We start from the raw sequence: 26829 nt of genomic DNA on the forward strand, positions 1-26829 counted from the left end.
AGAAAAGTTTCCTTTCAGATATTTTATGATGAGTGAGAAATAGGTTGAATCTTTCTCCATTATTTCCCATGGAAAAGAATGTTTCTTGTTCCCCAGGGCGGATTATGAGTGACCTCAGAGGTTCCACGTCTGAGTGCATGTCATCTCAAATATTAGCTTTTTATCAAAGCGCCTTCTACGCAGGCAGGAAATGGTTAATCACAGTCTGCTGTCACACTCAATCACTGAATACAAAATCAACAATTAAATCATCCCTCCAGGGCAAAGCACTCATTAATTTTCATCTGACTTCTTTGGTGCTGACTCTGCTGACCTTACTGCAGATACATTGACCTGAAAAGCACATATGTGGTTTCCATGGCAACTCATGCACAGGGATGCACAAGACAACATCTTCCAGCCCATCTTCCCTGAGGTTTCTTTTTCTGCTTTCTTACCCTTCCTTCATCTTGAAGATCTCTCCATCTGCCACAAATGTGTTCTTCTCTACACATGATCAAACACGCGGCAAAGACTGCAAAACTCACTGAAGCGGCAAACTTTATTTATCAAAATCATTCAGCTGATTTCCCGCCCCAAACAAAACAAGCGAGAAAGACACAATAAATTAAAGGCTACAGTTTTCGTCATGAATATTCCCAAGATGAAGCAAAAGCAAAAGCAGCACTTTTGTCTCGCTCAAACAATCACTGGACTGGCAGCGCTGATCGTGTGTGAGTCACAAATGAGAAAAAGAAAGAACAGGCTGACTTTTTAACATTTCGGGTGAATCTGGAACTTATGTGGTGGTATGTGATGTAAAATGTTGCCCAAGTAGCTGTAAATGCCATGTTGTTCATTTGTGGCTATATTGTTCGATTGTACTCTGTTAATTAATGAAAGCCACTTGTTGCGCGCAAAACTGAAATGCGCTGACAACACCGTCCCTGAAAGACACAGCACACGCAAGCACGGGCAAAGGGTTTCAAAACAGCCTTTTTTGGAGGATCTCAACGTTTAGCAAAAGATGATTCGTGACCTTGATGAGCTTTCAAGCTATAAGAACATTCACTTGTTATCTTTACATGCAAATGGCCAACGTATATATGGATATCGGCTGAGCATTCGTATGTGTTAGTCGCGTACAGAGATTATCTGAGTCACATCATTTGTTAGTGATGTTTGTATTCCAGTCAAGTCTGGCCCACCAGATCCAGCAGACTTCATCGTGCTGGAAAACTATTGCACTATTGAAGCGCGCATTATATATTTTTCAGATGATATTTCTCATTCAGTGTTCCTGCAGACATTTGTTGGAGCCTTTACAATGATCGCGCTGTATCGATTCTGCCTCATACAAAGGCCACTCAAACATTTGACATCACAAGGAATCAGGCAAATACGATGGCTTCAGTGTCAGATCAGCTTCCATTTATTGTTCTTCTCTGCCTTAGGAGCAAAAGCAGAGTGTGAAAATCGTTTTTTTTAATAGATATCCATGTCACGAGTGATTAGGAGTCACATGGGAGTGAATGGCCGAGAGATAATCGAGGATTGCTTTTATTTAAATCCCAAATCTGAGATGTGTACGTGTGATACGCCAACACACACTCACACTTTACTTGCACACTGTCTCACACACTGCCACATGTCAAATAGTCACAAGGTTTTTTTGGGCTGGCCGCTTCCAGACTGTTGGAAGCCTTCTCCACCGCTTGGAAAAAAGCACTTCCGCATACACACGTCCACATTTGCATAAAGTCGCACGCACTCACTAAAATAGCATCACTCCAATTCACAGAAAAAGTGTGCTTTAAAGTGCTAATTACATGGTTGCGCATGTGTGAAAAAACATATCCTTGACAAATAACAATGGAAACATGAGCAGGCGGGCCGAAGGTGAAAATGGCAGAAAAAATTGAGTCGGCTCACCCTTTATAGCTGAACCATCGAGCCATTATAAGATGTTAAAGTGTGCCCATCCGAATTTTGGCCCAATTAGAGAGGCATTTGTGAGATGTGACCCGAGAGGTCCCGAATCGCAGGCACGGTTCATTTCAGTCTCCTTCCTTCCAAAGGTGTGTGATGAGGATGAGGTCACAGAGCTCTAGAGTGGTTCTTCCCAATCAAATCCAGTCTCCCATGCCTTTAAGTTACTTTTCTTTGAGCATTGAGGCAGTTACCGCGAAAAGAAAACAGCCTTCCTCAACGGTTGTCCAAAAAGTCTTTATAGGATGTAGTCACAATTCAGGAAGAGCTTTGAAACACCAAAAGCGGTGTCCCAATGTTGACGCGATATTGTATGTTAAAGAAATATCCTTTAACATCTGCCATTGGTCTCTGATGGGTTCCCTTGTTGTTTCTCCCTGGCTTGTGTGATTTTTTTTTTATGTCTGAGGTGCATGGTGTTAGCAGGATTCCCGGTTAGCCGCTGGAATGCCCGGAACGCTCAGAAAAGTGGGCAGAGTGCGGTAGTCTGTGCTGACATCTCTGATGCGTTTGGTCGTGAGTGATAAGAAAGGATGTGTGCGTGTGTGTTTTCTGTGTGTTAGAAGAGACAAGTCAAGAGGAAACAAAAGGGAGGGAACAGGGTCCAAACGGATCCAAGGACAAAGGGATGCTGGAATTCTTGCAGGCAGGAATGTGTGCAAAACAAAAGATGGGCTTTGTGGAACATTGGGAGGGTGGGGAATTCGGTATTATAAATAAACTACTTTTTTAGGCTTGTTTTCCCAGTAAGCATCAGCATTTTCCCAGTAAGACATCTTAATATCCACTTATCTCATGTAACCAAATATATTTGTTCATTTCTGTTTGGCTTTTAGTTTGAGTTTTACATTACACTATTCCTCCGGAGTAGTTACTGTTACGTATAGGTGGCATCATCCGTCAAACCGTCTCCTCCCTTGCATTTACTGCATAGGTAGTTTTATAAAAAGTTCATGGCAAAATAGCAGAAGGCGTCCAACAATTCAAGCCAGTTTGTGTCAGTATTTCAGCGCGGAGGCTGTGAGGGACAGGCACATTCACACTTGTCGTGGTGTGTGAGGAAGATCTCATCGATGACCCAGCGTACCCTTGTCCTGCGATGGCGCTGGTACAGAGTGGTCTCTGGGGCGTACTTGAGTACCTGGAAGACAGGGTGGATGAGTTGAGACAGCACAGGGCCTTCAAATGTTTGGCTATAAGCTATGTGGTTCCTGAGTACTAAACCAATGTATTTTTTCTAATTTATCATGAATGTTGGCCAAGCATAAGTTTGTATTATGTATTCATATAAATGGACTCACATGTTATTGTAAAATGGCTGGAAAAATGTTTGAATGAAAATACTAATGTATTGGTACATTGAAAGGACAGATGCCAACATTAAATGTATACTGTATGTGAATGGCCAGGAATTTTTTTACATTGTGTATGTGCAACTGGAGCAGTTGATGTAAGGATTAGGAACAATATTTTTTATAGACATGCACCTGCGCACTCGTCGTAAAAACGAGTGCATCTTTATTTTCATGTGTGCGTTTGTGAAATTGGTAGACACGCTACGCCTCAGCGGGCATTTCGGCAGACGAGCTGCCGCATCCTCGGCGCACCTGGCAATTTGATGACAATAGGAACATATTTTAGACTCGCAAAAAGTAGGATTAGAAAGCCGAAGAAGAAGCCGAAGGCCATTTTGGCCTTTGAAATCAAATACAAGTGATCATGTGGTTTTGCTGCAGGTGGTGCTTTTAAAATAGAAGCTTTTTTTTTTTTCTCTAATTCCCATCAAATGTAGTATGTGAAGGCTGACTATGATGAATATCAGGGCTTCCCGGCACTCAAACAATGGAACGAGTAATTATGCAATAAAAACTAAAAGCTGCACACACAATTAGAAACTACAGTAAATCCTACTTGTCTGCAGTCTCATTGTTAGACATAAAAAGAGAGAGAGGGGACTCAAAAAGGAAACCATGGAAGAACAAAGAGATGGATGGACAAGAGAGAAAAGCCTGAATGACATCTTTAAAGGAATACATTAAAAGGGAATTAGGAAAATATAGTTTGATGATTGGAACCCATAAAAGGAAGGGATTTTAACATTGCTCAGAGAAGAATTGAGCGAGCTGAAAAGAGGGGGAAAAAGTGAGATAGTACTGGTGTGCTGCTAATTAATTGTTGATTTGGGATCACATTTGGGACTGAACACATTCAGTCGTATTCTTTTTGGAAAGTTACCAATTTTGAATTGATATGGGTGTATTTTTCTGTCTTTGGAGTTGGAAATGGCTCTATGTAAAGTCACTCTCCCATACAAAAATATCAGTCTCGAATGTGAAGCTATACATGATTATTCAAACTTAATTTGCATCATCATGCATGTACCTGAGCAAAGTTTTGATCCCAGACGCTCTCTACTGTAAGGCTTGAAGTCTGCATGTGAATTACCTTACTGTATTGTTCCCGTCATATGTCATAAATATTCTAAAAATAGCGAAAATGAACAAATATTTGAAGAGGCACCTACATGCATGTAGTGTAACAAAACCGCACATAATAACGGTTTACAGTATTAAATAATATAGTATCTTAATATAGTATTTAAAATAATAATGTCAAAGTTATTTAAGAAAAAGAAGCGAAAACGAGTGAATTATTTCTTCCATTTGCTTTTATGTCTGTTCCATCCTATTCTATTGACTGTGTGTGAACGTCATGTTGTGTGACCCACCTCATGTAGTTTTAGCGTGGTCTTAGAGGCCTGACAGGTGCAGCCGTTGTTCCAGTTATTAGTGCCACATCCACAGTTGCCGCCACAGCGCTTGACCAGAATGCACCGGGGAAAGAAGACAGCGTTGGTGGCCCGAAGCTCCTCACGCAGGTTCACCGAGTAGTTGCGAGGGGTGCAGCTGTACCGCTTTACGTCATCGTAGAGGCGATTCAGGTCAACTGAACAGTGACGGAAAACATTGGGATAGAATCTGTCACAAGCGGATTTTTGAAAAGAATGTACTGAATGCTGGCAATAATTACATCTTCGCTAATATTCAAAGACTAAAGGGATATTAATCCCAACAAAAGTAAGCACAAAACCATAAATTGTGATCTTTGACACATAAGTGCAAGGCAGCTCTAGAATATATCTTCTGTGAAATAGGGTGACTTGAGGAACACATGTTGCGGAATACAAAAGACAGGGGGAAAAGAGAAGCAATCAGGGCTAGATTATTCTCTTGACACAGGTCAAAGTAAGGACAGTAATCATCACCCCTCTGTCACCCCTAAGCGTGGTGATTACACACATGAACTATTTATAGATCGGCTGATTTAACCGTCGGTACTGCATATTGGTTGGCTGCAGCAGAAATGTAATTTCAAAACTCAATTATATTGAGGGAAAAAAAAAGAAAAAAAAAACACCACAACAACTCCTCGGTCCACAATTGCTGTCTTGGTTGTGACCTCCGAGCATGTGCATTACCTTCACTGAACAACAAAATGCCCCTGCTTTAAAGATTTGCATTTCTGTCAGTTTTTTTCCCCAAATCAGAACATGATTGCATATAAAGTACCAAAATACTCTCAACTCTGCATGCCTTGACCAAAAATAATCCAGGGTCATTTGAGGATTGGAGGACATTCAACACCAGGAGTGTCAGGCTCATTTTCATCATTGGCCACATTGTAGTAATACTTTTTGATGGAGGGCCATTGCGAGTCAAATAAATGTTAAGTATGATCGTCACAAATTTACACATTTTGAAAAAGAGGTATTGCTAACAAAAAATAAAATGTGTAAAAGACGACTTGAAGTCCTAATTAGCATTACGAGGGCCCCCTGAAATGATGTGGCGGGCTGGGTCAGGCCCCCGGGTCTTGAATTTGACACCTGTGTTCTCCACTCTATTCATCAAATATCAAATAATCCAAATATAAGCTACTAAAATCAAGTCTGGAGTCCTCACCAAAGGCTTTCTCTTGTGCCACTCTACCCAATGACCAAATTCAATTTCAAATAAAACAGTTCAAATAAAATTTAAATGCCATTTTTGGAGGTATTATTTGTTTCGTTGCTGGGAAAGTGTGTTTGCCTAAACATAGTATTTCAAATAATATTGATTATTCAAGATATGTGAGTTAGCCTCATATGATTGTCTCTGATAGCTAGGTTTTACTCTTGAGAAAACGTTAACATTGGTCAGAATTTGCACCCGTTACCTGCAACCCTGTTACTGTGATTAAAGCGCCAGACTTGTATTAAACATTAACATGTATTAAAAAAAAATGGACCATTGACACAAGTGTACAACTGCACAAGTATGATAGTTTATCACCTGCTATTAGCGGATATGTAGAAGGAAATCTTTAAAGTGAAGGATTGCATTTCAAAAGTTTTAAAGCCCAAATGTTCTCCAATTCTGGAACTCTTGTTGATGTACAATTGAAATGACTACTAAAAATAAGAATTTTATGAGCATAGTTCTTGAACTGAATTGTAAATGGATATATTGGGTAGTCTGGCAGATGCTATGTGTTTAAAATGAGCCTTTGCTCCAAACTAGTGAACAGCACTAAATCTGTCTTGAAAATAAGATATCTTCACATTACCTTTGGGCAAATGCTAATCAATTTATAGTTTGAACACGGAGGGGTGACTATTAATTAACCCTTTAAGTGCTAAAGCAGCACAATTGCGCTAAACAACTTTTATAGTATCCCTTTATCATTAACCATTGTAAAGCTACAACCCTTTCACATAGTGATATGAAAACATAACATTGTACTGAAAAATCTGGTGACTGAAGAGGCTGGCCTCCTGAAGAGGCTGGAAAAGTCACGAGATAGTAATGGAAGCTGACGATTTCTTTGAGAGTGTGAGGGGATGTTTGGTTTGGAATATCGCTGTCATTGCCTGCACCCATACACTGTAAGTCAACCAATATTTTCGTATAGTCTGTTTTGCATGCAGTACTTGTCAATTAGGATTTTGCATGCAGTTCTTCTCAATTAGGATTTTTAAAAGTTAGGTGATAACAGTAACTCATTTTCTTGATGTCTACAGCTTTTAAGCCCTAATCTGATGATAAAAAAGCAATAAAATAATCAACAAGATTATTTGGTTTAGTCTCTGACCTGTGAGTTAACACATGTATGGCTACCCCTGGTTACTTGGAATTAAAACAGTGAAAATTTTCATTTGTATGGATGTACAATACATTTCTTCAGGCTGTTACCAGTATGAGACCTCAATTCTTAAGTAATCACCAATACCAAGCTCTGTACTACTTGTACTTTTGATGCATAACATTTCCAAGCAAGAACAATGATAGACAATTTCAAAAAAATTCCCAAGAACTCCATTACCGCATGTTTATTTAATATTATAAGAGATTGACGGCAATGTTTTATTTCAACAACATTTAATGGGTGCACTTAGTTCCCGGTTATAAAAGAACCACAAGAGGGCCCATACAAGTATGGCGCACCATTGCACGTACCAATGGCTTGAAATAAGACGGCGGTATCGGCCCAGTACCATTACCTGGTATCGGTACTTAACCGTTCCTAATGATCTGGCTTGGTGTCTTTAAGGGAACAAAGGAGAACGAGAGATAGAGAGGATGTGTGCGTCTTAATGAAAACAAAGCTAAGCTGCTGACTGCGGCACATTTCCGCTCCACTGCACAAGCTGAATTTCCAATTAGAGTGAGGCGGTCTGTCGTATCAACGACCTGCAGCAACTACTCCTCTGAGGGGCTGCAATATGTGTTCCTCAACATATGGGACTATCATCAGCTAACAAAGCATGCGCACACACATGCATTGATAAATATGGATTTGCCATCTAGTTCAAATATTTACCAAAGAAGCCCCAAGAGTGACAAAATGCCAGAAATGTATATGCATAATAGTATATACTGAATACTTTTGGGGTTTGGCTATTTTCTTGAGTACTTCCATTAAATGGTTTCCTTCACCAGTAATGGATTCCTTTACCAATAACAGCCTCCATTAAAGGGATGCTGTACAGATTTCGACATTTTAATATTTTGTCTGAATCTTATTTTTTTCATGTCACTTTTTGCCACTTGTTGTCAACAGAAATTGGCATCACATACACTCTGGGCTCAGTTACCAACCAATGATGGCTCAGCTTGAGAGCGTCAGATGACCAAATGTAAAAAAACAGATGAGCCATGATTGATGATTCCTGAGCCTCGAGCATCATGTGATGTTATTTTCAGTCGACAGCAATTTGGAAAATGTGTTTTCATGGGTATTAACCGTACATTAAAAATAATTTAGTTATCAAATTCATTCTAGACAAAATAACATTTTATTGTTGAAAATGGCTAAATAAATGTATTTAGTCTAATCAATGAGTTAAAACAAACATGCACTAATAAATGCACAGAATAAAAAGAAAATGGCACGAGTCATAACCTGTAAGGATGAGAAAGATAAGGATTTGTCCGATGAATGGGACACGAGTAACTGTTCACTGATGGGTGTGAATCATTGATTGTAAATGGAGTGTATATACAGTATACCATACCTTTGTTGTGCCTGCTCGCCAGATGATAAGACCTGGATCTATAATGAATGTGTGTTTGTGTGAAAATGCTGTCCAGGTCCTGTTTCCAAGTGTCTGGGTTGAGCGATCTTAAAAGCTGCTCCACCGTGTCAAAGGCAGCAATAGTTCGATCCAGGTCATCTAATGAGAATGGAACCTGTGTAACTGCCACCGGCCCCGCTGGACTGCTATCCTAAGAATAAAAGCCCAAAACATAAATTATTCCACCCTATTTATACTCTAGGTCAATGAATCATTTTGAATTCAGTGTTCACTGTAACCAAAATGTCTGTGACAAGCAAAGTGTAGATGACAACAGCGGATAAAGCAACACATTTGCATTTTATTGCAATGTGTTTTAAAACATGTGCATGTCGAAAAAAAAAGTGTGGTTATTTGTCCAGTCAACTGTAATAGTTCTCGATAGACTCTGCACATACAGTGCCATGATGTTCATAAGCTCGCTACCTCATTTTAAATACGAAAATTAGAGCAATCTGCATCCACTATGTTAGTGATAAATTACATATGTACGGATTGTGTATACGCCCACACACAGTCAGTCCATGTAGAAAAAGTGCCATACGCAACGATGCACACTAATTATTATGATTTCATACGTCGCCGACCACAGGGCGCTTCCATAGACATACACAAATTACTGGAATTACATGTACTTACAAAAACATTAGTCTAAGAAAGCATGACATTTTACATCTCAAGCCTCGTGTACAATATACACAGTATTGTGTATGCATGAATCGGATATGTGCGTGCCGTAAGTGGCTGTGCTTTGGTCCATACAAATGGACATCATGTCATAACAATTATTAATGTAACCATTAAACATTTCTTTCTGCGTGGCAATAGCCATACGTGATAGGAGTTGAATGGATCACAAATTTGTATGTTTTAAACAGTATAGTTTATACTTGTTTAGGGGACAAAATATGTTGTACTATAAAGCAAATTGCGTGGCAACCTATCTGGGGTGTTCCCGTCTACTGCCTGAAGACAGTTGGGATAGGCACCAGCAAGCCAGCGACCTCAGTGAATATAAGCGGCTACAGGAAATGGATGGATGGATAAAGTAAAATAGGTGTGAGACTTTTTTAAACTGTCTGAATTAGATTGGCATGTTCCTGAAGAGGAATTCCTCTGTATTACAATTATATTTACCGTGAATTCCAGTGCGAATGTCTTTAATGTTGTAATCATACAATCATGTAATTCATACAACCTGTGTAGGACTTACCGATGTGGTAACAGCCTCCCAGTTAGTTTGGGACGCAGGCAGAGGGATATCAGGCTAAGAGGAAGAAATAGCAATAATGAATACGTTGAACAAGGGATTATTTAGGGTGTACATTACTACTGCACTTTCATGTTGATTGTGTTTTTGCAGAGGTACTTAAGCAGAAATCTAAAATCTCTATTGCAGGGGTAATCAAGCAGAAATCTTAAAAGACCAAAAAAAAAAAGATTTTAGGCTAGGTTCACATTGACGCCTGAAGTGACTCAATTACGATTTTCTTGTCCCTATCCAACCTGTATTTAATATTTTGATGTGACTGACACAAATCCAATTTCTTCAAATGCGACCCAGACTACTTTGGTATGCGGTACTAAATCTGTTACGTATCTAATCCTTTTACATGCGACTTAAGTCTGAATGGCCAGTTCGCATTCATCTAACTTGGAACAAAAAAAGCGATGAACATCACAATTCTGCATCAAAAGACAGGAACAGATCAGGAAATCCAAAAAAAACAAGAGTGGAAGGGGCAAAGATAACTCAACAAAGTAAGAGCAATGTGTATTTTGCATCTGTCTCTTTCCCTCTCGCTCAGAGTGAGTGAACCGCTCGCTCGGTGAAATCGAAAGAGACGTTGCTGGCAGTGCACAAAATGCCATGACTGAAAACCTCACCGTTTCCCTTCTAAATTTACTCCTCAAATTTAACGGATTGAAAATATTCTGGCTTTGCTATGACAGTCATTTTAAGTCATTGCAGGTACTTCTACAAACACGTTAAATGCGGCCATTTTCTGTGACGTTGTGATGTCCTCAATGCACATGTGGCACAATCTTGGGACATTTAGCGTTCAAACACATGTCACATACAGGTTGCATTTAGTTGGAAACATGAACAACCGCAAAAAAAATCGGATGTTAAAAAAAAAAAAAAATGAAATAAAATAAAAAAAAACAAACAGAATCAAGCATTAGTACCTGCAGTGTGAACCTTGCCTTATTAGTGTGTCAAACATCCGTTTTGTGAGGTCTGACAGATCACAAAAAAATATAGATATGGTCAAAACTTTCCTACAAAACAATCTGAAGTAAAATAACATGAGATTTTCATTTTGACACAATAAAAGTAAAAACATAATTGTAAAACAAAATATATTGCTGTCATGAATTCAAAACAAGTCAATTAGAATGGCGTAATGAGGATTTTTAAATACATATACATGATATATTTGTGATTTGGGGCTATGCAATTCGAATGTGTGCATGTGTGTCTTTCTGATCCAATTAGATAGATCGCTAAGTAAACCCAAATATAATGATAATAATGAAGATGATAATAACAATAATAATAATAATAATATGTAGTAAAGCACTGGGTCCCAGTTGTCTCTTCCCTGGACTCCCCCCTTATTTCACAGGCTTATTTCTAAGGCATAATCCTGCTGCAGCACCTCTAAACACATGCCTGGTCATTTCAACGCAGTAGCATAGAGAATGCGACTTAATCAGATGACCCAACTACCTCGCCCCTATTTTACGCACCTACTGGACATGTTGACCTTAAAACTTAACCTTCCCTCATAGGAAACCAATTTCTGCAATTTAATGTCTTATGTCCCATCTTGCCTGACAATTTCAAGATATCGGTGGCTTGGGGCAGAAACTCCCTCTAAATCTTGAGAGAGCAATCAAAGCCTTTGACTTTAAGGTGCTGGCTCTACTCAGCTGTAATACCGTACAACCTTGAGCCCAGTGAAAGTGACAGTGTGATGAGGCTTGCAAACAGTCTCATCAGCAAAAAGACAAAATAGCGATACACGGATGTGTCTGAGGAAGGTCTTGCCTTGCCTTGCACTGAATTGATGTCAAAGGAAAATTTATGAGGCTGCCTCAAGTTAGATAATATGTTGGACTTCCTTCATCCAAACACTCCTCAAAGGAGAAGTACAAATGTAAAAAGTAACAGAAATACTTTAGTTGTATAAGTTTTATCATGACTCACTGCCCGTTAATCAACAACTGATTATTTATGTTATACCATCCCTACTAAATAATGATTATTTTTCTGGAACGGTAATAAAACGGCTGATGCACCTTGGTCTCTCAAATGAAAAAACGAAATCTCTACATTGATGGCTTTGTACGTTTATTTGACGGCAAGCACACAATAGTTGGCTTACAGAGAGTGTATAATTGCTTTCATGTGACAAGTATAAAATATCCAGCGGTGGCCGTAGGCGCAAAATGGCAGCTGTGCTTCTGTCATCCTGCTCCAGGGTAGCTGTGGCTACATAATGAAGTTTGCCACCGGCAGTGAATGAATGTTTGAGTGCATGAATCCTTTATATGTCAGGCAAAAACCAATTCAATCACTTTCAGGCCCTGACACAAAAATCACATTTGCTATGATCTCCGTCTCTTGAAGTGTTTAATAGTGTCTCTGGTGCAGAAGGAAAATGTCACCTTTGACACTGCAAAGTCATTTTGTGATCATTTACATCTGCAAATGTTATCAAAATCTAAACAAATTCTGGCATGCGGCTTTTTAAAGCTCACGCTGATTCATGCTGGTTGACCAGCTGTGTAAATGAGTTCAGTCTTTCCTGTAAGTGAGTGTGCGCAAATGAGTGCATACCACCTGACTCATCATCTCCTTTTAAGGTTAAATGTATCATGTCATCCACATCTGGCCCATATAGACCCATACTGATCAGATAGCTGAAAATGCTGGTGGATATAACATTCACTTTGATCCAAAGTCAATAAATGGCCCTCAAAAAAAAAAAAAAAAGATTTATTGTTTTTCCCAATGTAGTTTTGTTGTACAATATACGAAACAATATTTGCCACTGAAAAATACATCAGTGAATATTGGCGGTATTGCTGGTGGCAAGAGGGCACTCCCTTATTTACAAAAGCAGTCGAGTGCTGTGGACACCAGGGAGCTGGCCTTTTCAACCTCCATTTGGTCCAATCGGACAGCAAGACAGCTGAGGATTAAATGTGTCCGAGATGACCACGGCGGCCCGAGCATTTCACTGTCGACTTTTACCCCACACAAAGAGTTATCTGGAGGACACTGACGTTTTGAAAAGAGAGGCTTAAAGGTTCTTACTGCAACTTATTGGTGTCTATCAACATATTTTTTTATTAGCTATGAAAATGACGCTTGATTTAATTTTTCTTTACATCACATCGTTTCAGAAGGTACCTAGGGTGTAAATGTCATCAACTAAGAGGTAAGACTTATTTAAAGAGGATTCCTGCTTGCATGTAATTAAACTGGTGTTTCTCAATGTGTAGTGCTCAGGCTCAATCTAGGGGTACTGTACTTTAAAGATTCACTGCCCAGCTAAAATCTGATTGTATTTAACTTTTTGGTATCATTTTTCTGTACTTAGAAGTAGTAGGGTTTTTCTTGTCAGAAAAAAAAAAAAGTTTATTTCTCCTGTTTGTAATTCTTTTGTAATATGAAAAGAGGCAAGTTTAACTGAATATCCCAGTGTCCCAAATGGGAAAAATTGAAGGTTTTGTAAAAGGACTCATTGCAGGTAAAGTTTAAGCTCTGACACCAACATGTTTCGCTTGAATGACAGCTCAAACATAAATAATAAAAAAAAAAGTATTTTCTTCTAAAAACAACTTAGGTTTAACGGGAAAAATGATTTTGCTGACATAAAACCCCCGCACTTTCAAAATGGGAAAAACTAGCGATTCAAAATGTAACATTTACTCTATTTTGTGTAAAAATATTTTTAACATTGTGGTAGTTAACAGTTGAGAAGGAGTTAATTGTTATGACATTGCGGAAAAAAACCTGGTGAGTTTTCAACAATTTTTGTATTTATGTTTTTTGATTCATGTGATTTAGTTACTACAAAGTCCGGACATTTTTGGATGAATTTTTGTATTTTTCCCTACTACAGCTTATTGAGCTTCAAGATTTACCATCCAATTATCGTCATTGTAAATCAGATTGAAAATGTTATTAGACGCATCGTAACAACTGTAACAAAGCATTTATGGTTATGTTGTTCTCTTCTAACCTTTGTGTTTGTGAATGAATCCAGTTTAGTTCATGGTCCCTGGCTGCTTTTATACGGTCTCTGTCTGTTTTTCTCTCTCAGCGTAGGCATTTAAGTCATTAGCTGACTTGCTGATACCATCTGAGACACCTGTTCTCTCTTTCCAGGGATGCGTCCTTTCTCCTCCTCCTTCTCACTCCCTGCCTCCACATCTCCTCCCTCTTATCAGTTTGACAGCTCTGAAGAGAGCAAATTAGACCCACTAGCCACACAACTTCAGTCCGGCTGCGTAAACAATTACTCAGATACAGGCAAGAAATTGTACAAATGAGTGCAATTCATCAAAGGGGTGATTTGATGGGAATTTGACAGTGAAAGAGGAGAGAGGGAGAAGTGGGTTTAAACAGCATACTTATGAGCAACTTTGGTACATGGCATGTTGGCATGTAAACATTCAAATATGAGCTATGCTACCTGAACATACTGTACAGCGGGCTATTTATAGCCAGAGCATTTTGCACGGATTGTAATGGGAGGCAGCTGTGGTCACGGGAGCTTTAACGTCAAAATGAAAGAAAAATGAAAGCAACGGATGCTCAGCAAATGGACTATTTCTCCTGCGACTTGGCCTTGTGTAGCAACATTTTTTTCTTCTTTGGTAGATAATGGCCAATGTTCATCCCCATCTGTGACATTAAAGAAAAATCTTCAAATGACCTTGTGTTTGTTTCTCTGCTGCTATTTCTCTTACTCCTATAGCTCTGATTACAGGGTGCGCAATGCCAGAGGTTCTCCTCTCCTCTGCCCAACAAAAAAAGTTTGCTGATTTCCGTATCTGCTCATCTGACAAAGAGGAAATGTTTTTGTTCCTGTACTATCAACACCTTAACTCCATCCAACCGCTCACACATCCCTCAATTTATCAATTCATATTTCATTGCATTTTGAAAGGACTATGATTTTAGGCCACTATGATTTTACGGCGAATAAACAAAAAACAAACTTAAAAGAGCTGATGCTGGGCCAGTAGCTCTTTCTATTTGATCACATTTGATCACTATTTGATCTCGTGAAACTATTTCCTGCAAAAATATACCCATTGTTACATGAACCTGATCAATCTCTTTGACTTGTGCAGCACAACAGCACTGTGTCTCCTGTCTGCCATTTCGGTTGTGACACACTTGAACGAGAAAACTTCCTGTTTTTGGATGTTTTATCAGCGTTTCAGCAAGAGACAATAAAAACGTGTTTAAAAACCTTTACTGTTTACATTTTGTTTCGTAAAAGTCGTTGTATAAATGAATACCATTCTGAGTAAAAAGGAAAAAAACAGTACTGCAATGAAAAACACAAAAAGGAGGTGTGATGTAGTTCTGGGCATTCAGGAGATAATTGTATAGGTTCTCAGAAGACCTCTTTGTTAGATATTGTTTCGGCATTGTCAAAGAAGATGCATATTTGAAATGTTGATAAAAGTATTGTGTTTCATTAGTGGATTCAATATGCAGTGAAACCTGTTAAGGTTTGTCATTTCATTGTCAGATGTAAAGTGTTGTTTGAAGCATGCATATACAGTGCATTGAATTTATGTTTTTTTTATTTTTTTGTGCCATCTCTGGACTGGGACTGGAGTTTTGTCATGTCAGTGGTTTCCCATGGGAAAACAGCACAAATCAAAGTCCACCAGTATCCAAATTGGCTTGGACGTTCGAGTGTTCGCTGTGAGAGTTCAAATGTCCCACTGTCTAATTACATGTCACATCAAGATAGCAAGCAAATACTGTATTAATTTGACTTTTACAGTAAGTTAGATGATTTGTCCCAAAGGATGCCAGTACATGAGCAAGGCAGCAGACCCTCAGGAGGCTCGCTCATCTCTGGCCTGTTCAAATTGACACCTCCTCATTCATGCGTATCGCTAAACTTCTCTTTGCTTTTGTGTATGTAGAAAAAATGCGGCATGAACATTTAATTTATCCTTAGGGGACCGAGTCGAGGATTGTACACATTTCTCCCTTATTCAAAAAACGAATGCAATGGTGTGAAAGAACCAGTTCAGGTCAGATGCTGTCAGCTATGGTTGCGAGCGTGTGCGCATCTCACCAGAAATGAATAGTAGACTTTGAATCCCGGCTTGGCAACAAAGTAATTGTCAGACTTGAAGGTTATTTTGAGGATGTTGGATTTGGAATTGAGACTGGGCGGGGCTTTCTGTCCACACCAGCGACCCCAAATTATAGTGCTGGTCTCTGATTGGTCCTCCACTTCAACAAAGTCATACCTGCAGTGAAAAATAAATAGGAAGAGTCCAAGAACACATCTGTAAGTAAATGATGACAAAACATATTCTTACACATATATTACCACTATCATGGCCCAAGACAACAAATGCATACATTACAGCAATACAATGATGTGCTTATTGATGTTTGTAAAACACTCACAGGTACAGATAAAAGCGATTTAAACAAAGTTGTAGACCCAAGAGATGTGAACGATATTGATATAAATGTTGCATATTGTTTCGACGTTGAAGGCCAAACACCTGTTAATTGAGATAACAATGTGCTTACAACGATTACAAAATTGATTAGAATGTTTTCAGTTATAATTTTTTAAAATATGATTGATTCTAATTTACCCTATTAAAGGTGTGTGTGTGTGTTTAACCAATTAAAACATCAGATTCATTCCTTTATTCCACTGATTTCTTTGTTCACATTCTTTCTTGGAAGAGTGACTATTTATTCCACTCAATTCTTTGGGCAATGGGCATTGATCGGTTTTCCAAGTGAATATGCCAATTTTCAGTATAAGATCAATAATGACCTTTCCTCCAGGTTGTGAAGGCGGATTTGCAACTTTCCAGCATTTAATTGCTTGTTCAATTCCTTACAAATAATTGCTGGATCCCCTCTTCATCAGCAGTAATTGTTAATTCAATGTCTGTTAATGAGACACCTTAGGTTCTGCCTGATTGATTCTATAACAGTATTATGTCCATTTTGCTGTCACATCATGTGCGTTTAGCATCAATGGATCTTGTATTTTCAACAGGTTATAATTTGGATTTATTTATTGTTTATTACAAATTCTATTGTTTAGCGTATCTATCATTGCTATTTAATTGACATATGTTTACCCAGGATTCCTTGGCTATTTTCCTCGTCTTTACATTGTTATTATAATCATCATTGTGCCTCACATTTTGAGAAGAAGTCATGTTTATTGAAGACTTGCTTGAGATTTTGTAAATCCAGGATTTGTGAAATGCAAATATTAGCTGATAATTTGCCTAATTTAATGAAGTAGGCACATTAATACAAGCACTTGCTGGTCATGAAATCTATCAAATATACGGTGCACATATAGTAGGGCCATTCTTTATTCTTTCAAAGCTTCTGCACTCCCATAGTCTTCTCTGCTGTAGATCCCTTTCTTTATTTTACGTCATTAATATGGTTTTAACGCCATGACATTCAAGCTAATATTAAACCATACAAGTTTCTTTCTTATCCCTCGTGTCTTCCTCTTTGATCTGGTTGCTTAGTCTTTAATTGTGAGTGTGTACATTTCATTTTGGCTTTTTTTTCTGACACCAAATTGTCATGCTGCTCTGTTCATCTTCATGGATACGTTCTCGCATAGAGTAAGAATGCTGTCATAAAGGCGAATGGGTGTTTAACCATTCGTATTCGTATCCATAATAGTTTTTGTTTGTTAGTACGAGTCGAAATTGTGTACATAAATGATTTATTGTGAGTACAACCATTTTTTGTGTTTGACTTTTTTTATGAATCGAAAACCTACATGTACAAAGTCTTTTTAATAGAACTCCCACTTGTACAACTATGAAGCTTCACTTAATCACAACTCAAATCTCTCGTGTGGATTGCTGCCTGTGAATATGAATCTATTTTCCATGAGTACAGGTCACAATATGTAAATCAAGACAACATCATGCCAATCTCCTAGGAAAAGTAGTCGATCCTGCAAGTTATCCACCGCGCATGCATCAAGAATCAAAATTGCAATGGTACGTGACAAAGGTATGGAATAGCTCATCACACCTCACTGCTCAGGATAAGGAATGCTCAATTTTTGTAATGGTCAAAAGAAGGTTCTGTGGGTCATTTCGGGCCAACTGAAAAATGTCGACAGTGATCTTATGGCATATCCTCGCTGCATTGGAATGCTCAGTTTTGCTCAGACCGGTCAGCCAAATTGTTAAACACATGCAGCGATGCTTCCACTTGCACAAAAATTGGGATGCCTGGCATTTCTGTATGCACCGTATACAGAAACACATAACTTTTTCTTCCAATTTGTAAAGACTCATTTAATCTTCCTTCTATATGTCCCCAGAATCCGTTGACTTCTCGCTCATCGGTATATATTTTCAATGTGTTACCTGCAAACGTTGTTCTCAGCCTCCTCCAAGCCAAAATGACCGTCAAACTCCAGGTGTATCCGGGTTCCCGGTGGCGATACCAATATCCATGACAACAGCAGATTGCGTGGGTACGAATTAGGGAAACGTGGGCTATTGATGACTCCGCCTGGCGGTGTGACAGTGATGTTGTCCTCTTTTTGGTACACATCTGCAGAGAAACATGTGATGTCTGTTAGCTGATATGAGTATTAATTCATAACAAAACATTTTATTGAAGAAATATAATATGACCAGCAAAACCTTGAAGTATAATGTTGACTTATAATTTCCATTAACAGAGCTAAAAACAAGACCGCAAGATGAAAAACAGAACATTTGAACATAACAAGTGGCATGATTCCGGGACATGTTGGTGAGAGATGCAGGAAGGGGGCCCAAAATGCAGAGAAGCTCAAAAGATAGGATTTATTGCCAAGATCCAAAAAGTAACAAACAAAACTTGAAATTGAAACCAAACTCCCAGGAAAAATAGCAACAGGGACGCAGAGTACTGCTAGGACGGAAACACGTAACAACCTTAGACGTAGACAATGACCTGACAACTAACTGAATGCAAACTCTGACTTAAATAGATTACAGACTCGACAAGGCAACGCAAAACAGGTGGAGAGGAACAAAAGGCAGAGGAAGCTGATTGGATGACACACGAAGGGCAGGTACACAGACACGCAGGTACAAATCACGATAATGAGGACCGACGCGAGGGAAACTAAATGGGGAAAAGACAAAAGAAGTGAAAAGAAACCCACAACTTGAAAATACCAAAACCCCCCAAAACTGAAAAAAGCAACCCTAATCTACAATAGAAACATGACAACAAGCTTCGCCTTTGGACTCATCTACTTCTTCACCACGGCACGGATGGGTACAGACAGAGCATCAGAGCAGCCGCTGCACCAATTCCTCTGTTGATTTCCCTCTCCTTCCTGATATCACTCAAGAATGAAACCTCGAGATACTTAAACTCCTCTACTTGGGGACCTGGAGAGGGCACTCCACCCTTTTCTGACTCAGGACCATGGTCTCACGTTTGAAAGTGCTTCATCCCAACAGTTCACACTCGACTACAAAACCCACCAGTAAGCATTGGAGATCACGAGCTGAAGAAGTCCACAGCACCACACCATCTGTAAAAAGCAAACCAAAACACTGAGCCCCTTTCGAAATTCTGTCTATCACTGGAAATGAACTCTGGTAAATGCTTCCAGCCGACCCTCACAATACGTTTTGGTCTACCAGGTCAGATTGGCATCCTCCCCCACCATTGGAGCCAACACACCACAGTTGTCTGCGCCACTCCTTTCTACACCCAATGTGTGGCTGCAAATCGGAGGTCGGCGGTCCAATAACAAAACAGCGCTCTGGTTCAGATGGATAGGGCCATCCTTCCCACTCACACCCCTCCAGGTCTCACTGTCATTGCTCAAATCAGCATTGAAGTCCCCCGGGCAGAACGAGGGAGTGCTCTCCAGCACACCCTCCAAAAACACCAAAAAGGATGAGTATTTTGTACTGTTGTTTTTTCTCTTGCACACCAGCTCAGGATCCTTCACTGCCAGAGAAGGGACATTCCATCTCCCCAGATCTACCTTAGGACAGCCAAGGTCCTCGCCACAGGCCGCCGCCCAGCTCTTACAATACCCGGCTTGCCAATGAGCCCCACCCCCAAGCCTTGGTGACCCGTGTCTGAGGGGGAGCTGAGGGAAACTGCCATCTATTTTTTGTATTTATCATTGGGGTCAATGAGTTGTGCCTTGGGGTTTCATTAACTAACCTGAGTCTGCAGACCTCAGAGATCTACTGGGTTTACAAGCTTATGCTGTCAGCATTTTTTTGATGTGTTTAGGATTTAAACCATCCCGTGATTTTAAAGACCAGGAGCAAAGTTTTAACATATATTCTCGAGCTGATGTGAAGCCAGCCTTTAGGACTGGAATAATATCCTCTGATTTTTTTGTTCTGGTCAGAACCCATATTGCAGCATTCTGAGTGAACTGGAGCTTTTAGATGCTCTTTTGTGGAGTCCAATCAGGGGTCCATTACAAAAATTAAATCTACTGGAGATAAAAGCATGGCCACATTTCTCCTGTTCTGTTTGGAGTATACAATCTTCAGTCTGGAGATATTTTTCAGTTAGTAAAGACTGTCTCACTTATTTGATATGATTGTTAAAAGTCAGGTTCAAGTTTAGATCCGAGATTCCTGCTAAAGGTACATGTCACTGTTAAATGTTCGTCATTTTTCTTGATGCTCCTAATTGTTTTTGCGCCTCACACAGATGAATGAGTCTTGCCATGTTGACCATGTTATGCTGAATAAAGCAAGGCTATCAGTCATTGTCTCTCAAATTGATTACATCATAACAATATTGTTCCCCCTGCTACTTTCTACTGATAAATTTATGGTAAGTTTATTGCTCTTGGTGCGGATAGCACTTTACTCTTTAAATGAGGGGTGGCTCTATATAATATGACTGTGCAAGCATATTAATATCCTAATAAATTAGGAATACCTGGTGTAGACACACACACTCACGCAATGTCTGAAGGTCAAGCAACATGCTGAAGTGGGCTGACAGGGCTGGTTTTTTCTTCCAAGTTGTGTGGATTTTGTAAGAAGGAGCTGAATGTATAATCAAGGCAGCACAGTCTGCACCCCAGAATGAAGATGAGGATGATGAAGCTTTGGCTTTCTCCTTCCACCCAATTACTTCTGTGCCTTCCGTATTCAATTTCCGTTTAAGAGTTGTTTTCTTTTCTTTACTATGCTATTTCATTGATCAGAAAATATGGAACATTTTGATAGCATTAAAGCCTATATATGCAGATATTTGTGTGTGTTTTCTTAAGTGCTTTTCGCATGGTTGAGAAGGTTGACTACAAAGTTCCATTAACGCATAAAAATGCTTGGGTGTCAGGAACTTTTACCCTCTAAGGTTATTGAGGGATACATCTATGTGTGTGTTTGTGTGTGTGTGGTTGTCTGCTAATGTGGTGTCAAAGCACTTTCATTTTCACTGTTGACTGCTGCACTGCAGGTTGCAGTAGACTACTGGCAAGCTGAAGTGGACATAAATACAGCAGTGAAAAGCAAAAAATGCAACACCAACATAATGTGAATGCTGTTCTTTTGTTTTGCTCTGTTCTTGCTTTTGTCTCTGTCTGTCCCGTCAAACCTTGTATCGCCAAATGTCATCCATGCATGGATGTTCTATATCAGAGTTGCAAGTATGCTAGAACCTATTCCAGCTGAGTTCAGGTGAAAGGCAGGAACCACCTTTACCCAGCAAATCGCAGGACACAGACGGAAATAGACCAAGACATATTCAAACACACATTAACACCTATTTACTTAATTTTAGCTAACGTGCATATTTTTTAACGTGGGTTTGGGTAAGGGCTAAACTGGGCCCAGAGATAAATACTGGGCATCGAGAATCAAATGAGATTATGGCTCTCCCAGAATTGTTCCGATTTTAAAGTGCCAGATCTCAATTTCGGGGCGGCTCGGTGTCGCAGTCGTTAGCACGTCCGCCTCACAGCTCAGGGAACCGAGTTCCAATCCACCTGGCTATGGCCTTCTTTCATGTTTTCCCCGAGCCCGTGTGGGTACTTTCCGGGCACTCCGGCTTCATCCTTCATTCCAAAAACATGGATGGCAGGTTTATTGGACACACTAAATTGTCTTTAGTGTGATTGGATTTGTTGTTCTTTGTCTCTATATGAATTGACATTGTTTTCTGACTACGCTAAATAATAAATTGCATTTTATGTCAACACTGAGCCAACAATTTTAATTGAAACAGTGTGTCAGCACATAAATGCAAAAGCTAAGCTAATATTTAGGTTAAAGTCCATATTTCAATAACCTGCACGATATTGTCAAAGCAAGTAAAACGAGAGGCATTTTTATTCCTAATTAAAATTATGAAAATGGGCCCACATTATAATGTTTCCTTTCAATCTATGTCACAATAGACATTTAACCCACCAAACATCGCAACTATGAACAGAAGTGACAAGTTGAGTCAAACCCTTTTTTTAAATCCTTAATCTGTCTTTATGCATTTTCACGACAACTGCCCAATTGTGATATAAAGCCTATATCAGATCAATTGGACCGTCTATCGCATGTACATTTCAAGATTTGTCCAATATGACTGTGTACCATATTTCATTTCTCTGCAGTGTATATTTCCCAGAAGATTTAGATTTAATGAGTGCCAGGATGCAGGTGGGTAAATTCTCACGGATGAAACTTGTCTCTCCCACCTTCATTGCTAGGGTGTGATGTTCTTCATACTGTGGCACTAAGATCTATTTCTGATCCAAGTGCCAATCACACTCTCATGAACAGCTATGGAGAAAATGCAGAAAATAAGAGAGGTAGATGCTTTTAAATTGTTGGAATAGATTTGGTTAACAATTTCTTAGCAACTCAGTAGCTAATTGTTGGCCCTTAAGCATTTAATATGCATGTATTATGTAGGTATGCATTATAGATGTTTTGCTTTCTTTGTTGGGGCTTGTCCATGTCTTGTCCTTCACGGTGTATTATCTGCTCCATTGTGTATTCATCTGTAATTTGCTGTTATGTAAAACCTGTCCAATTAGCTACTGACTGTAAGTGATGCTATCCACTGTGTACTACTTACTATAGGATGTTGTGCATAGTGGGTTTCTGCACATCTGTTCATTGCTCTACAGTGTATTATTTTCTTGCGTGTGATCGTGTCTCCCTGCAAAAGTGTGGTCGCTGATGTGCAATGCTTTGCTCGCACCTACAGACAATTTCCACCCAGAGAGAAATAAATGACCAAAGCCTTTTCCATCTGGCTAAATAATAGCTCAAGGCCTGCGTGTGTGTTTACGTGCATGTGTGTGTAGATGTGTGTGGGTGTGCATTGATTATCAAAGCCAGTGCTGGCTCCACTGTTTTGCCACTGTCTCATGACAAGTCATCTTTAAATATGCTCTCTTGCTTCTAAGTCACGCTTACACAAGCATAGAGGCATGAAAGAAAAACACACTCACACACACACTTTGGGTGAACACTGCATGCCATACGTGTCATCTTTGGTCACCATCAGCTTTCACCTAACATCTCTTCTTCTTTCTCTGCGTACAGAGGAAACTCGGGCTGGGAGATTTATTTATTTATTTATTTTTGAGGAATTCTGGATGACTACTATTTGAAGCAAAATAACAAAGCAAACAATACACTATTTATTCATTTGATTGATTGACTAATAAACCATGAATAAAGATATCCAGCCTAAATAAGGTATACTGATTTTTATATCTTTTTTAACGCAAACTTAACGCTCATAGTTTGCTTGCGCCACTTTTTTCTGCCACTTTTGTAAAACTTAGATTTTACTTTTTAGCTAATTATCATTCTGTTGATTTTTACAATGATGAATTAATTCAATTTATTGCACAGACGTAGAGGAAACAGAGGAAGATATATTTGTTTTCTTTCCTTGTTCTACTCCTGATGATTTAAATTATTTTCCTATTTATGACCTAAGCTTGTTTTTTCCTTTTTTTTTTTTTTTTCTAAATTTCCATCCTATATAAATTAAAGCACGTAATAACAACCAAAGTTGTTAATGGGAACAGACAGCATCCACTGGAATGGAACATACTTGTATCTTGAGCATGGTAGACAACATGGAAGCGACCAGTGCATTAGGCAGCTTAAGAATCGATTTGACTTCTCTGTTGGTGAAGCTGGCGTGTGGATATGTATGGGATGTAGCAATGCCAGGACTATACAGTTTGCATGATTGTAGAAATATGCGTAATGGTCTTTCAATTGGATACTACAGAGCTCTCACATTTGTATTTCACAACGTTCAATGTGCTTAATGATCGTGAAGTCATTCAAAGTTGTGAAAGTGACTGTGAAAAGTAACAGATTAAAATAAATGAGCAATGTAACCAGCAACGTTAGACTAGAACTAACAAAACGTGTGTGAGAACATGACCAAATGCTTATCAGTGCATTTCTTTAATCAGCAACAATTACATAAACAACAAATGCTTGTGAAATGCAAACATCCAAATCACGTGAATGCATTTCCTTTATTTGCTAATACCACACAAACAATCATCCTGGTCGATTATTTCAAACAAAGAATAATAACAAATATCAAACCACTTAGGGCTTGATTCACGAAAGGTCATTCATTTTATGTTCACTCTGACTCTGCGCTGTTGATGTTAATTTTATTGTAACAGGTGACATGTGTATGTGGCGTGTGTATTTTTGAAACGTGACAGAAAATATAAAACTCATGAAAGACTATCGTTGTCAATGTGTAATTTAGGAATGGTGAGCGTTGATCTTAATGCCTTTTATGCGTGTGCGCATGAGTGTATGTGCATGTGTTCTCCTGGATGATGGACAAAGGGATGTCCTGTGACACAGACAGAGGAGGTTAGATAAACAGCAATGGATCAAAACACTGTTGACTCAGGACACTCACAGACAGATTTACAGAAGGCTTTCACCATCTTTTATCTTTTTTTTGCTGCGGCATACGAGACAACGAGGCCCCAGCAAAAAATAATTCTATTTGCAGGATGTTTTTGTCAAATGCAAAACGCTATAATGAATACATGTATTTCGCTCATATTATTCAGAAAACACTGCAAATATAAATCCTGAAGCTACTGTTATGGGGTGACCGCGATTTATGACAGCTTTTTTATTTCAAAGGTCAGACGAAAAATGAGTTGGAACTAATAAACTAGTTTGCAATCAACTAATTTCCACACCAGCGCAGGGATATTTCATCACATGGCACAAGAAGGAATGCTTAATAATTGCCATAGGCCCCATTTTTCATGTGCTTTTTTATTTATTTATATATATATATATATATTTGGGGGTACTGGTGTGCATGAATCTAGCCACTGCCAGCTCTGTATTTTGTATTGTTTTTTGTGAAGGCTAAACACCATCACAAATGTTATTGTTTACCTTTAATTTTGTAATACTTTATTATTTGATTTTATTCCACACATTTCTTTAATGTGCGACTTCAATATCTCCTTCAATATCCCAAAATGTCATGAGATGTGCTTGGATTTTTCTTAGAGTCAAGATTTAGTTTTATTGTCATATGCATAGTAAACCCACACAATAAAATTCTATTTCTATTCACTTCCCCGAGCAGACTAAATTCCATAATCGAGCAAATCTTAAAGTAGGCAATTAAAAAAAAAAAAAACATTATGGAGTGGATGATACATATGTACAGTGCAATTACCTAAAAACACCAGCAGATGGAGACGAAACAACACAAATACAGCCAACCCCATAGGGTCATGACAGTTGTTTTTGTTGCAAATCCAGGAAAATATCATAAAGAGGGGACGAAAAGACTCAGTATTTCACATTGGAACATGGAAAAAACGTAAGCCAGGGACGCTGTAACACGGGGATATGTATACAGTGCAAAATATTGTGTAGTGCAAAATATTATGTATTTAGCAGCTTTCCTGCACTGTAAAGGGTTTTCCTCAAAAAAAAAAAAAAAAAACTTAAATAACATCCAGTCACAAATGCACATTCAAATCAGCAGGTTCATGTATTTCCCATTAGAAATTTAAAACATTCAGCTCATTCAAAAAAATCCCAATTTTATAAACCTTAAAACAAACATATTACCACATTTGCAAGATTATTCACAATTACCCCAACATTAGTTAACCAATAAAAATGTCACCTTCAGTAGTTCAGAACATTCAAGCAATTGAGTCATTTATTCCATACACAACATTCACGAAGCAAAAAAAAATATATAGATTTGTACACTTGTCACTTCTATCTTTCAAATGTTTTGACCGATTCAAATAATTCCAACTTCATGTTCAGCTCATTCTAGGTCATTGTAGATTGTTCCATGCCATTCAATATCATTCCACACCATTTGAAATCTTTCCAGATAATGTCACAATTTTTCATTTAGCCTCTCTTCAGTCATGGGCAATTTTTCCACAAATTGCCATTCTCTTGTTTGTTTGTTTTTTTTCCCCTCTGAACTCAAGATTTTGCCCGTGCTGTAAGGGTTCCCCATTTCTGCAAGTATTGCTATCAAGTATATCGGCATGTGAAGGCTTGGTTCTTACAGACACAGGCCTATCAATGAAAAAGCACAAATCAGTAAAAGCACAAATGTCAAAGACGCTGGCATTAACCAGGTAGCCCAGGTAGTAATGTTTAAAGTAATATCCTGAGAGGTTATTTGTGGTGAACGTGAAGCACAGCCAAAGGACATATTTTGTAAGCAAGATCAATGCAATCTCATAAACTGCTGAACTATGCCTTGCTAACTGGCAGACTGCCTCTGAAGGCTCCCGCCGCACAGCCCAGGAGCAGCATGACAAACGATCTGCCGTCTTTTCCAATCAGATGATGAACAAACACAAATTGCAGCCTCACGCTGTCAGACACGCACAAGACAGACTGGACTAAACAACATACAAGAAGGGTGCAAAAACTGAGAAAAGCCTGGGGAATTTGACCTGGCCGAGGTGAAGGACACT

At 38.9% G+C, this 26829-nt stretch overlaps 1 protein-coding gene across 3 annotated transcripts in view; it reads right to left on the minus strand.

The window, feature by feature from the left end:
• Nucleotides 1-523: 523 nt before the first annotated feature.
• The window catches only part of pdgfd (platelet derived growth factor d), a 43336-nt gene continuing 17030 nt past the window's right edge, over nucleotides 524-26829 (minus strand). For all 3 annotated transcript variants that reach the window (XM_088427525.1, XM_088427526.1, XM_088427524.1), the window contains 6 exons: nucleotides 18233-18422; nucleotides 15925-16102; nucleotides 9795-9848; nucleotides 8522-8732; nucleotides 4697-4914; nucleotides 524-3109 (listed from right to left, as the gene is read on the minus strand). In XM_088427525.1, the coding sequence (XP_088283651.1) occupies nucleotides 2975-3109; nucleotides 4697-4914; nucleotides 8522-8732; nucleotides 9795-9848; nucleotides 15925-16102; nucleotides 18233-18422 (986 nt within the window). In that variant the 3' untranslated portion in view covers nucleotides 524-2974. The remainder of the gene's footprint in view (nucleotides 3110-4696; nucleotides 4915-8521; nucleotides 8733-9794; nucleotides 9849-15924; nucleotides 16103-18232; nucleotides 18423-26829) is intronic.

The sequence above is a fragment of the Hippichthys cyanospilos genome, chromosome 11 (genome assembly GCF_059441005.1).
Source record: "Hippichthys cyanospilos isolate Australia breed blue-spotted pipefish chromosome 11, RoL_Hcya_1.0, whole genome shotgun sequence".
Taxonomy (NCBI): Eukaryota; Metazoa; Chordata; class Actinopteri; order Syngnathiformes; family Syngnathidae; genus Hippichthys; species Hippichthys cyanospilos.